At 32.2% G+C, this 13,723-nt stretch overlaps 1 protein-coding gene across 1 annotated transcript; it reads right to left on the bottom strand.

Moving 5' to 3' along the window:
• Window positions 1–12,021: 12,021 nt before the first annotated feature.
• Window positions 12,022–13,365, bottom strand: LOC124934999. The gene is made up of 2 exons (XM_047475467.1): window positions 13,134–13,365; window positions 12,022–12,332 (listed from the first exon to the last, which is right to left on the bottom strand). Exons 1-2 carry the CDS (start codon window positions 13,363–13,365, stop codon window positions 12,022–12,024), a joined length of 543 nt encoding a protein of 180 aa, XP_047331423.1.
• Between the last annotated feature and the right edge of the window lie 358 nt (window positions 13,366–13,723).

The raw sequence follows: 13,723 nt of genomic DNA, 5'->3' as shown, positions 1-13,723 counted from the left end.
AATCAGTCGATTCAAGAATCAGGCAAGGTCCAGGTGTACTTGCTTCTACTCCCCTGTCCTCCCTGTCTTCTTCGACGACCATCCTGAGAAAGCACTCGAGATCCTGTGTCTCGAAAGAAAAGAAGTCTAAGGCGCCTCGCGCATCTAAATCAATGAAGGTAACCTCCTCTAGACCATTGGCCGATGTGCCTAAGTTTGATGTTCCTGTGATGGAACAAGTTGAATCTGTTTTTACTCCGGAAAAGGAATCTGCTAAAGGGCCAGCTGTTGAGTCAGTTGGTCCAAATATTGAAAATGTTAACAGGACTGAGTCTCCCGTTATTCAACCTGATCAAGTAGCCGCAGGTGCTACAGAGATTTACCAACCAGAACAAGGTGTTGCCCTTACCCTTGTTGCTGGAAAATCTGCTAAAAATGAGTCCTCTATTTCTATCATAGAATCTCCCTCGCTAAATCCCATTTCTAAGGATTCCTTAGTAGCCAAGAAGGTCATTCGTGTAGAGCTCCCCGCTGAATTGTGCAAGAATCCCCAATCGGCGTACGAGTTGATATATTCCATCAGGCTGTCGGGTATAATTGTATTTAGTGAACCTAGACCTGCTCCAAGACCCGTCGAGGTTGCTGGAAAGGTAAGAATATTGCAACTTCTGTTAATGAAGAGGTATCGGAGGCAACATGCATTGTTGACCTCGTGTTAGATCAAGTCAAAGCCATTGCGGCTGAAAAGATGGAAATTTTGAATCCTGGATCCTAGAAAGACTTTCTGTCAAGTATAATGAAGCACTAACAAATTCTGAAATAAATCGTGAATGGAAGAAGCGTGTAGCCAATGAGAAGAAGGCTCTCAAGTGGGCTAAAACCTCAGATGTGCCTGAAGCTCTGAAGAGAAAGGATCTTGTTGAAGCGTGCTTGAGAGGAAGAGCGTTATTCCCCATTCTTGAAGCCAGAAAGGCAAACTTTAATCCTGTTGAGAAAGGCTCTGAAGTGGAAGTCAAAGTTTTGAAAATATTAGACAATATCATGGATAATTACGTCTCGGTTGTTACCCGATACGTTCATGGCGCTAATTGCTCTAGAGAAAATCCTTTTGATGATGATGAACCGATGGATATCTCTGACGGTAATGATGATACAGATGAGCTAGATGTTGCTCTCTTGATTGAATTTGGGAATCTTTATGCTGAAGAAAGACATATTTTGGATCAACCCGTTCAAGAGAATCCTCACTTTGAAGAAGAAGAAGTGATTGTTCAAGAGCCTGAACAAGCTCTTCTAATGCATGAAGAAGAAGTTGTTGAAGAAGATGTTGTTGAGGATTCTGCTCAAGCTCCTAATGATGAAAATGTTGTGATATTCCTTGTTGTAAGAACAGAGGAAGCCCAAGAGAAGGAGGCTGAAGTAACTCAGCCACAAATTATCAGATCTAAGGGGGAACCATCCAAAGACAAAGATGCTGAAGAAGAGAGTTCCTCATCTGAGGAGGAACATAATCAATATGCTAGTTATGTCAGGCCTCTTCCATTCCCCGAGATCATTGTGGTAAGTGTTCATGAAAATGCCAACAATCCTCTTCACTACTCTGGAGATCTATATGAAAGATTTCAGAGAGCTGAAAGGGAATGGGTAGAAGAAGAGCAGAATGATGTTGTTAATGTGTCTGAGAAGGATCAACCGGAGCAATCCATGCAGATTCATACCCATTTTGAACCGATTCAGAGTATGGAAGCAGAATCTCAAGAGAATTCATCTAATGAAGAATCCTCTGCTGACGGTATCAAGCTTCTAAAGTCTATGACTTCTGTTCTCTCCTCTCTTCAGAAGAACGTGGTTTCTATGGGATAAAATATGATAAAGGCTTTTAACACCCAGAAAGAAGAGAGAAAGGAATTTGCTGATTTTGTCAAAGTTCTTAATGAATTGGAAAATACTCTAAAGAAGAACACGTATGAGACTCACATCTCAAATTCAAACTTCTCCAAATTTGAAAAGAAGCTCTACAGTCGTCAATCTGAAATGATGGACCTTGAAAGGCACATCAATGATGATCGTCATCGAGAAGCTATGGATGAACTCAATTTGATGAAAAACCAGATGGTTGAAATTCAAGGATGTTTAAGAAGAACAGATGGTGAACGACTGGAATTTGCTGACTCTATTGCAAGAAAATTTCAAGCAAAAGAGAATGCGAAAGCTGATGCTGAAAGAGATCAACCTCGTATCACCCAAGATGAGTCAAGTAGAAGAAGTGACGGAGTGTCAAGCGGCACTAGATCTAGACGAGCGTCGAGCAACGATGAAAATCCAAGGCCAACTAAAAGAGGCGGAGGTCGAAGCGGTGGTGATCGTGGAGGCCGAAGCAGTGGTGGTGGTCGTGGTAGGCAATCTAGTTTTGATCAAAGAGGTCGTGCCAGTGGCGGTGATCGTGGTGGGAGACCTAGTGGAAGCGGTCGTGGTGGTCGCATTCTACCTCCTTTTCAAAATCTGTTAAGCGTTCAAGACATGAGCCCAACCGATCCTCGAGTAAAAAGGGAAGAACAATAATTTCTTTTCTCCTACTCTGTTTAAGTTTCTCAAACAATTTTTCTTTGATAATGTTCTGAATATTGGTTTTGGAGGTTTGTGAAGTTTGTTGTAAGTGAACAGAAGTTTATTTATGTGATGAATGCGTATTTTGCTATATTTATGCAGGTTTTCAATTTCATCATCAAAAAGGGAGAAATTGTTGGGTCAAATTATTTTGACTGAGTGTTGAAACAGTTTGACCATTGGGATTTTGATGATGAAATGATTTATGTGCTTTAATGCAGGTGTATCGAAATCATATTTCATGAGACTTGGTTCTAATGAGGCTCATTAGACCGATTTGGTATTAGATGCACAGAATTAAACGTGCAGTCTAACTCAATGGAGTTAGACGTGCAGTCTAATGAATTCGGAATTAGACGTGCAGTCTAACTCGTGGAGTTAGACGTGCAGTCTAATGTATACGGAATTAGACGTGCAGTCTAAATCAGCGGATTTAGACGTGCAATCTAATGTATACGGAATTAGACGTACAGTCTAATGTATACGAATTAGACGTGCAGTCTCACTCAGCGGAGTTAGACGTGCAGTCTAATGTATACGAAATTAGACGTGCAGTCTAACTTAGCGGAGTTAGACATGCAGTCTAATGAATTCGGAATTAGACGTGCAGTCTAACTCAGCGAAGTTAGACGTGCAGTCCAATGAATTCGGAATTAGACGTGCAGTCTAACTCGTGGAGTTAGACGTGCAGTCTAATGTATACAGAATTAGACGTGTAGTCCAACTCATCGGAGTTAGACGTACAGTCTAATGTATACGGAATTAGACGTGCAGTCTAATATATTCGGAATTAGACGTGCAGTCTAACTCAGCGGAGTTAGACGAGTCTAATGTATTTAGAATTAGACGTGCAGTCTAACTCAGCAGAGTTAGACGTGTAGTCTAATGGATTGTGAAAGTTAGACGTAAAAGTCTAACTCCTTCAGACAAGTCTGAAGTTGAACCGTAATTAGACGTGCATTCTAACTCGTGGAGTTAGACGTCCAGTCTAATAGAAAGAGAAAGTTAGACGTGTAGTCTAACTCCTTTAAACAAGTCTGAAATAGAACCGGAATTAGACGTGCAGTCTAACTCAGTGGAGTTAGACGTGCAGTCTAACTCAGTGGACTTAGACGTGCAGTCTAATGGTTTGTGAAAGATTAGACGTGAAGTCTAATTGGTGAAAGTTAGACGTGTAGTCTAACTCCTTCAGATTAGTCTGAAGTGATTGTAATTAGACATAAGTCTAATCCCATTAGACCAGGCGGTCTAATGGATTCTGCTCTTAGATAGGGATGTTTGATTTCATTAGACGAGGTCGTCTAACTGAAATACGTCTAATGCTATTCTTAAGCAGTTTGCTTGAAATTAGCACCCGCCTACCCACGTGTTATAGCTGTACTCTACTCCTGCTCCACTTTCTAGTAAATATTAGTACGATAGCTATATGCAACCATTCAACGAATGCCACGTAAGAGAATTTCCCTCATTTTACTTGTTTTGCAGGTACATCTCTGATGGAATATTCGGCGCACTACCAGTTGGTGTACGGCCACGATCCTTATGCTCAGAACCTGTTGTGTACTATGGAGGCTTTCCAATGGAAGAGTGTCACGTATTATTCTAAAGATTCGACCGTTAATCTCTCCCCAGTATTTATCAAATCTCAAGGACAACGGACGAACAACTTTTTTTCCATTCGATTAACCAAGAAATACTATCTGAGAAGAACTATTGAGATATCAAGCCTTTGAGTATTCAAGCCGTAAGCTGCTTTCCTGATTGTACTGTGTGTGAATCAAGAAAGAGCTAGAATCAAAAACACCGTTAGCTGAGTGATATTCTTCATCTTGTAAATTGAACAGAGTGTGATTTGTTCAATAGTGAGCTAAGTGTGTGTAAACTGTATTTGATTCGAATCATATTATAGTGAATCCTTCTGGTGGTTGGAAGAAGGGGTGACGTAGGAGAGTTTGCTCTGAACATCCATAAACAAACTGCTGTGTCTTTTCATTTCTGTCATCTTCTCATTTTTCATCTTGAGCTTCAAACCTAAGTAAACAATTCCGCATTGATTCTGTTTCAAGTGTTTACAAGGGTTTTCATAGAATAGAAAGCGGATTAAATCCCTAACAAGATTTCTTTCAAACCGTTTTTCATAAGCCTTCATCAATAGCCAGACCCCCGTCTCTATCGATAAAGCCGATTCTATCACAAACCGAAAACTGAATTCATTTTTATTATTTATTTTTATTATATATTATATAATAAATTATCATGGGCCTCCTACTAAATCCCTACATTAAATCCATAATCCCTCATTTATTTTCTCCTTTCTCTAGTTGTTCACAACTCTCAACCGTCAAATATTGTTGTCGTCGACACTGTTTTACTTTTATTGTTCAATTGTCTAATATATATTGGTGTTAGTCACTAAGCTAAGTTTGCGATTTATATTTTTTTATAATTTAAGTAGATAAGATCTTTTTAACAACTTATTTATTTTGTTAACTCTTTTTAAAAATATTATCTTATGGGTAGGTGATATATATTTGGTCTAAACCGAATATCCGACCGAATTCGAACCGAATTCGAATAAATCGAATTCAAATTTATTCAAATCGGTTCGGTTTTCGAATTTGTTTAAAAAAATAAAAATTCAAAAATCTCGAACCGAAAACTCGAATAACCCGAAAACTGAACCGATGAACACCCCTACTCACCACATCTCACACAGGCTTATTATATTTTATAATAATTTCTCTCTCTTGTCATAATTACCTATTCATAATTATTAATTTATCTCTCATACCATAATTACTAATTTATCTTGTGTAATTATTTTTTATTTTATTTTACTAATTTTTCTTTCCTAATTATATATATTATTTTTTTCATTAATTTTATATAAAAATATATTTAATATTATTTATTTATTTATAATATACATAATAATACTATATATAATATATAATAACATTTAAATAATTTATTAAACTTAAAATAAAATTACAAATTTCTCTTATATATTCATTTCTCTCTCATATTTATAATATATCTTTCCTAATTAATTTCCGTTTTTATAACACTAATAATTAATTTATTTTTTATTTTCTTTTTCCTCAGTTTTATATATATATATATATATATATATATATATATATATATATATATATATATATATATATAATATTTTCTTACACATAATTTTATATATTTTTAATAAAATAAAAATTATAAATATTTTAATTTATTTAAAAAATAATATTAAGCGTTTCTCTCTCCTAAAATCTGTATATATAGTATATTTTATCATTAATTTTATATAAATATATTTTTTATATTATCCTTCATATTATAGACCAGAGTTTGAGTCTCAATGGTTAATGATTAAAGTGTTCACATTTCATATTAGAGACCAGAGTTTAGTCTCAATTGATGCAAATTTATAAATATGTGATTGTGCATGTGGATGAATTTATAATATATGTATAAATTTATATATAATGATGTTTAAAACTAAAAATTTAGGGTGACATCTACCAAATTTTTACACAATTTATATGAAATTTTCATCAAATTCTTGCGGTACAATTGTCTCTCCCTTCTCCTTAGGTCTAGGTTTTTCTAAAATTGACTATCATTTCTCCTTAGGTATAGGTAACACGATAAGAGGATATGGGCTACGGCGTGGAGGGCGACGAATACGTAAGAGAGACCTAAAGGAAAAAATTTGATCTTGATTTAAAGAAAAATCGGAAGCAAAAGAAGACGAGGATTTGAAATTAAGAGAAACCCGATAATTCTTTGCCTCTAATGATTTAAATTTTAAAAAAAATCTATAACAAAACCTAATAAGATATTTTATATTAAACTATAAATAAAATTGTATTTTAATGAATAATATTAATTTTTTAATTATTTATATATATATAATACAAAAATATAATAATAGATTATATATATATAAATAATACAAAATATATTTAACTCTATATTTTGATATGTTTTAAATAATTAATAAATATTTATTATTTTCGTTTATAATACTATTATAAATATATATTTTTTATACAAAATATTATAAAATTTAATTATTAGTTTTTGAATAAAATTAATAATTAATGTTATTGTTTAACCAATATAAAATTATATATATAATAACACTTAAGTTTATATATGTATATATATATATATATATAGTTTTGAAAAAAGAGTTTTATGGTATTGACATAAAAAAGATGGTTCAACATTTTTTTTAATAGACATTTCACATATATTTTAATTAATATTTTGAGTTTTAATGTATAATAAATTGTTTTCGAATTTCTTGAGAGGATATAGTAGAAGCTGAAATAATTATGTACAAAAGAGAAAAAAAATACAAACATATTTTCTCAAATATTATTTTCGCCAATAGTGTGATAATTCACGTTTAAAAAAGGAAAATTTAAATTAAATTAATAGAACGAAAAAACTAAAATTTTGAATAAATGACCATATTTGTATTATTTTATTTTAGATGTATTTAAAAAAAATTCTATAAAGAAAATTATAATAAATTTGAGAATAGATAACTTCACAAAATATTAATAAAAATGGAAATGTGAAAAAATATATATACAATATTAAAATTTCTCAAACTTATATATTAAATATATATAGTGTCTAATAATTATGATATTATAAAATTAATGTCAAACATAGTATAATGGTAAAATTTATGTAATAAAATTTAAATGATTATTAATTTTTTATAATTCACGTGTAATAATGAAAATTAAATGTGTCAATTTTTATATAACAAAATTTAATTAAAGTGAAAATTTTTGTTTATTTTATTTAATTAAATATTTTTAAACTATTGAATATAGCCACCGTCAATATATTATATAGTGTGATTCAATTATTTTTATATAGAAATTTTGATTTTTTTTTATATATTTGTCCATTTGCATCGCACGGAAATCATGCTAGTATTTATAAAAATTCTTAAATTTTATTATGAAAAGGATCACCGACATGTGAGACATAATGTAAAAATCATTTTTCACCTGTAACAAAACATTGAACCCCTAAATTATATATTTTTCAAAGGCGTTATTGTTCTACATGTCAAGAATATTTATTTTCCAAATTTTGTAAGAAAAATTAGGTGGTGACCTTTTAGTGACAAACTCATTTTATACAATCCCCGATTTGATTTAATTTAATTTCAAAATTTTCGAAGACATATATATTTCATATTTATTTCTTAAAAGTCGAAAAAATCACTTTTTTGGGGCGGGCGTTTTTAAACGTGTACAATTTTCTGGCGACTCTAATGTGTACGTTTGATGGTTAAATTGAAAATTATATTTTGACCATCTATTTTTAGAAAAAATAATTTTACACTTACACAAGTATTAAACACCCAATTTTTTTGTCTTTTTCAATACGCATGAGCTTTAGGAGCTAATTTACGTTTAAGTATTATATAGTGTGCATTATGCGACATCACCTATACACCGATATATTTACATTCTAAAATTTGTCAATGTGGAATGACGATCTCTACCCACCTAGAAGGCTTTTGTGTGAATTGTTCGATGAGTATACACTAGGAAAAATTTTGGATTAACCCTCTCTTCCATTCAGATCCCCTACTATTGAAAATGGAGGATTTTTTAATCGGTGGTGAGGAGTATGTCCAATTCAATTGAGAACTCCCCTTACATCGCGAAATCCTTCGGGATAATATCATTATCGGTAGAACAACTCTCTTTTAAGCCATACCAAACTTTAGAAAAAAATTCTAAAAAAGTCATTTCTACCAAGTTGTTGACTTGTCGTGCCCAAGCAACAAATCCACGTCGAAGAGCCTATTATGTGTCTTCTATATATATTAAATACATGTATGCATATAGATGAGATATGCGTCCAAAAGTACATTCTAAAATTCGTTTGAAAATAAAAGGGAAAATTAAAACACCTAACATAACGAGTTGTTGATTTTGAGTCTTTATTACACATATTTAGAATCGTTAACCACGTAAGCTAGGAGATTCAAGTGTTATCTGCAATGTAAACAATCTCACTCAAGAATGCTAACAATCTGACAGACATTACGAAGAAAACAACACAAAAGTAGGTCAGAGCTAGAAACGAATGAGCAAACAAACAATGAAGCACCTAAACAAAATTTATATCATCGTTTCTTATGTTATTTCCCTTTTGAGTTATTAATGTTTATCTCACACCGAAATAAACACATTGTAAAATGAATCGGAAATTGAACGCATATTACGGTTAGGACACATATGTGCATAAAGATGACACCGCTCGTCCCCACTACTTTTTGAACTCACTCTTCTCGATGGCTCAACAGACTTAACTTTCACCACGGATCGTACAAGAGATCTCACCACCAAATGCTTCATCCAAACCAACCCTTTGTTCATTTTCTTAAAAAAGCCTTTGATGAGGGGTTGCTCTTAGGATAATTGTCTAAAAACAAAAATGAGCTTATGACCGATATCTTTTGAATCAGGTTTATTGTGAAATCTGTTAAACTTAAAATAGAAAGATTGTATTAAATTGTTATTCATGGTTACATAAATTATGTCTATTATATAGACATTATAATTGACATATAAGGAAACTAAATAATATAATATTAATATTATCACAATTTATAATGTTGTGATAATATCTTGCAAATATAATATATTATACTCTAGCATCCTCACTCAAACTCATAATGCAACAAAATAAGCATTGAGAGTTTGAAAATTAGAAAACGAAAGCGCGAACAATAAGAAGTGACGTAGCATTCTTAATCTTTTTCTCTTCCTTCTCTTCTCTTCTGCCCAATCCATTGACCATCCACCAAAAAAACAGCTCTTCTTCAATTCAGACCAACCAAAATTAACAACCAAACCAAAACAAAAAAAAAACTGAAATCAACAACCCACAATAACCAAACCAAACTAAACCAAAACCAATCAAACCAAACATTACAAACTTAGGGAAAACCTAAACCAAATTCAACTCCCTTTACTTAACAAAACAACCAAAACCAATCAAACAAAGACCAATGAAACTACTAAAATCCTCAATCCAACTAAACGACAACAAATTCACTCAAACAAAATCCAAGACCCCAGATAAGTTACTTAAGAACACCGATATAACAAATATTAATAATAAATTATTAAAACCCTCCATCAATGGCTAAGGTAACCATTGATGGAGACAGCGGAAGACTATCACTTGATTGACTCAAAAACAATAACAAGGATCTGATACCAAGTTAAACTAAAAATAGAAAGATTGTATTGAATTGTTATTCATGGTTACATAAATTATGTCTATTATATAGACATTATAATTGACATATAAGGAAACTAAATAATATAATATTGATATTATCACAATTTATAATATTGTAATAATATCTTATAAATATAATATATTATTTAGTTTCCTTATATGACAATTATAATGTCTATATAATAGACATAATCTATGTAATCATGAATAACGAATTCAATATAATATTTCTCTCTTTAGTTTAACAAAGTCCTCGTTTTATTTTTGAGAATATCACTCGAAAGGAAGCGATGCTCTTTTGCTTTGCCATTACTTATTTTCTAAAATCCGAAACATCTTCTCTAGGATGAGATTGAGGTTTTATTCCTTTATTAAAATATTTTCTTTCTTTTAAGGAAGGTAGTGGTTTTATTTATATATATGAGATCGGGTCCACAAACATGTGGGTTGCCTACGTATCTTCTCGGTTTATTTTTCTGCAAGAGAATAATCGGGTCTCCGTAGTTCGAACCTTGATTCCTTTGTCCATATTGCAAGTTATACAAAACTTGGGATTGGATTCTGTTGAGATAAGCTTCTTTTAAGGTCGAGCTTTAAATCATTCTACAAATATTTGATATTGTACAAAATATATTTTAAGTGCATCAAGATTACTTGGTGTAATGAACTTTTCTCCTTCTAGATTAGATAGGCGAACAACTCCTCCAGAGAGGATTTTCTTAAGTAGGAAGGGTCCTTCCCATTGGGGTCAAAACTTGCCCTTGAGGTCTAAGAGTTCTCGGGTTCGTATGAGAATTTTATCACCTTCTTTGAGGTTTCTAGGTTTTACCTTTCTATTGAAGGTTTTTGACTTGTGTTTTTGGTAGACTTGGGTTTTACATAAAGTGTTTAACATCTTGTCCTTCATTAACGTTAGTTGGTCATATCGAGATTTGAGTCAATCTTTTTCTATGATGTGGCTCTCTAAGAGAACTCTTAAAGTTGGAATATCAATTTCGATGGGTTGTACGATGTTCATGTCATAAACTAAAGAGTAGGGAGTTTCATCCTTCAAAGTTTGAGTAGTTGTATGATATCCTCATAAGGCATGTGATAGTTTCTCGTGCTAGTCCTTATACGTGCAAGTCATCTTCGTGATGATCCTAATCACGTTTTTGTTTGCCTCTTCGATCGCACCATTGGTTTATGGTCTATAGGGAAATGATTTTTGATGCTCAATCTTGAATTCGTCGAGCAATTGTAACATTTTTCCTGAGAAGTGTCGACCATTGTCCAAAATCAGGGCGTGAAGAACTCCATATCTAGCAATGATGCTAGTTCAGATGAACTTTGCCACTTGAGATGATTTTAAGACTTTGTAAGAGGTTGCTTTGTTTCCCCTTTTTCATATGCCACTTGAGACCCGAGAGGCATGCCTCGTATTCGGTCTCATTGTTGGTGACGGGATATTCAAGTTTTATGGATATTGGGTTATACGTCCCTTTTTGGTCAACTAAAAAATCTCAATTCTGAAAGCTCCATCAAACATTAGTTTTCATGTGTCTAATGTTATACTCATATTTCCCTGGTCAGGGAATTCGAGTCCGTCTTCTGACTCAAAAATGATGGGTTGATCAGCAAGAAGTCCGCAACAATGCTTATTTTGACAGACTTTTATACCGTATAGACTATGTTGTATTCGGATAACATCATTATCCATTTGGCTAGCCTTAGTGATAGAAGAGTTCGTTGGAACAAGAAATGGTTGGGGTCAGTCTTGATACTAACTTGATGGAGTGGACTTGTACAGTAAAACCTCGATAAATTAATAACATCGATTAATTAATAATTTTTTGTAGTCCCAACTTGGGACCATTAAGATAAATTAATAATTCGCTAAATTTATAAGATAATATATTTTTATTAATGTATATAAGTCTCATATAATATATAAATTAATAATTCTGTATTACATCAAAATTATAGATATTTATTCTAAGATGTACTTTTATAATAAGACTATAACGTAATTTGCTTCCTTTTGAAATTGATTTCTCCTTGTACTTCATCTTAAATCCTTCTTAATGCATTATGGAGTTGTGGCGTACTATGTTCATATTGCAATAAAAAATTACGCAATGTAATTGTTTCTTGAAGGACATTCTTTCATGAGACCAGCTCCAACTCTGTACTGTCATCTTCTGCTTCATCTTCTTTCTTATTTTTCATAACACTACTAATGATTTGTTCATCATTCAAAAATTCTGTAGCGGCTTCATTTTCACCAGGATAATCAATAACTTTTTCAGCATCCATTACATCACGATAATTCAATTCTTTAATGAGAAGACTTAAATGTTGGACATCTTCAGACAACTGGTCTACATCTTCTGAAATTGTAGTTTTATTCACGTGCCTTAGTTCACAGTGTTGAAAACAATTTGCATTTGTCTTTTGTTGAACATCTATCGACCATGCTGCAATTGCAAAATTCATTGCATCTAAAATATTTATTTTCTCAGTATTTGAGTCCCAGTTTCAAATCCCTCCAAAAGATTATGAAATTTCTTATGATACCATCATCACAAGGTTGAATCTTTGATGTAGTGTTGGGTGGTAAGAAAAATAATTTAATATTTGTGAGTCCTTCAATAACTTTTGGGTGAGTAGGACAATTATCAACCATGAAGAGAATTTTTCTGCCACTCATTTTCTTGTCAAGTTGTCGAACATAATCCATGAACAAAGTGCCCGTTTGTTGGCATGATATTCACAATTTCTTAAGTTTATATTTTTGAAACATCTTGGTTTAGCATATTTTTCAATAAACCACAATGGAATTTTTTCTGAACCATCCACATTACAACAAATAATAACAGTATTTTTTTCTTTGTCTTGTTTTTTACCTTCAAGTTGTTTTGTTGCAAGAGAATGATCGGGTTGTAGCTTATAAAATAATCCTATTTCATCCATGTTGAACACATCTTTCATAGAAAATTAATCAAGTTACTCTCTTATAGTTTGTAGATTGCTTTCCAAATTTTCCATATTAACTGGTCCACTTTCTCCAAAATGACGGTATGACTTGATGTCGTGCCTTGATTTGAATCTCTCGAGCCAACCTTGAGAAAAACTTATTTCTGGGGTATATGTGGGAAACATCTTTTTCAATAACACTTTTGCTTTCTCAATTATTAGTTCGCCAGACATATTTGTACGATCTTAATATTGAATGAACCACTCATAAAGAACTGCTTCTAACTTTGGAAATTTTGCACCTTTGTGTCTTCTTGTATCACCTCTTTCCATATTAGCCGATAGATAATTTGTTGACTTCTTAATGGTGTTTGATATTGTTGCCTGACTTACTTGTAGATTGAATTTTTCAGCCACCCATTGTTGTAGTTGTTTTTTAGTGCAAGATGGATTATCTCTAACATGCTCACATAATGCATTCCGCATCTCATCTGTCATGGTTGATTTTTTAACACCTTTGAGATGAGACGCCATGATATTACTATATACAACAGGTAAATATTGTTATATTTTTTTATTTCGACTTATACAATATTATATAAGTTATACATTCCTACAACTATTTATGTATAAGTAAATTAAATGTGTTTATTTAATAATTATTTATATTCATAAACTTAATTTAAATTTATAAAAATAAAAAAGAAATCTTGGAAGAAACTATTTATTTTTTATATGGAGTTTTTATTTTATTGAGTTGAAGTACAATTATTTGTTTTTACAGCTTTTTAAATATTTTATATTTAAAAAAATTGTACAATTTCACTTTTTAACTTTAACCTTGTCCACAATTCATTCATGGTTGACCGAAATTTGGTATTCTATGCAGAAA

Source organism: Impatiens glandulifera, chromosome 4 (assembly GCF_907164915.1).
Source record: "Impatiens glandulifera chromosome 4, dImpGla2.1, whole genome shotgun sequence".
In the NCBI taxonomy this organism is placed as follows: domain Eukaryota; kingdom Viridiplantae; phylum Streptophyta; class Magnoliopsida; order Ericales; family Balsaminaceae; genus Impatiens; species Impatiens glandulifera.
Note: the sequence above shows the minus strand (reverse complement) of the source record. Positions and strands in the feature narration are given on the sequence as shown.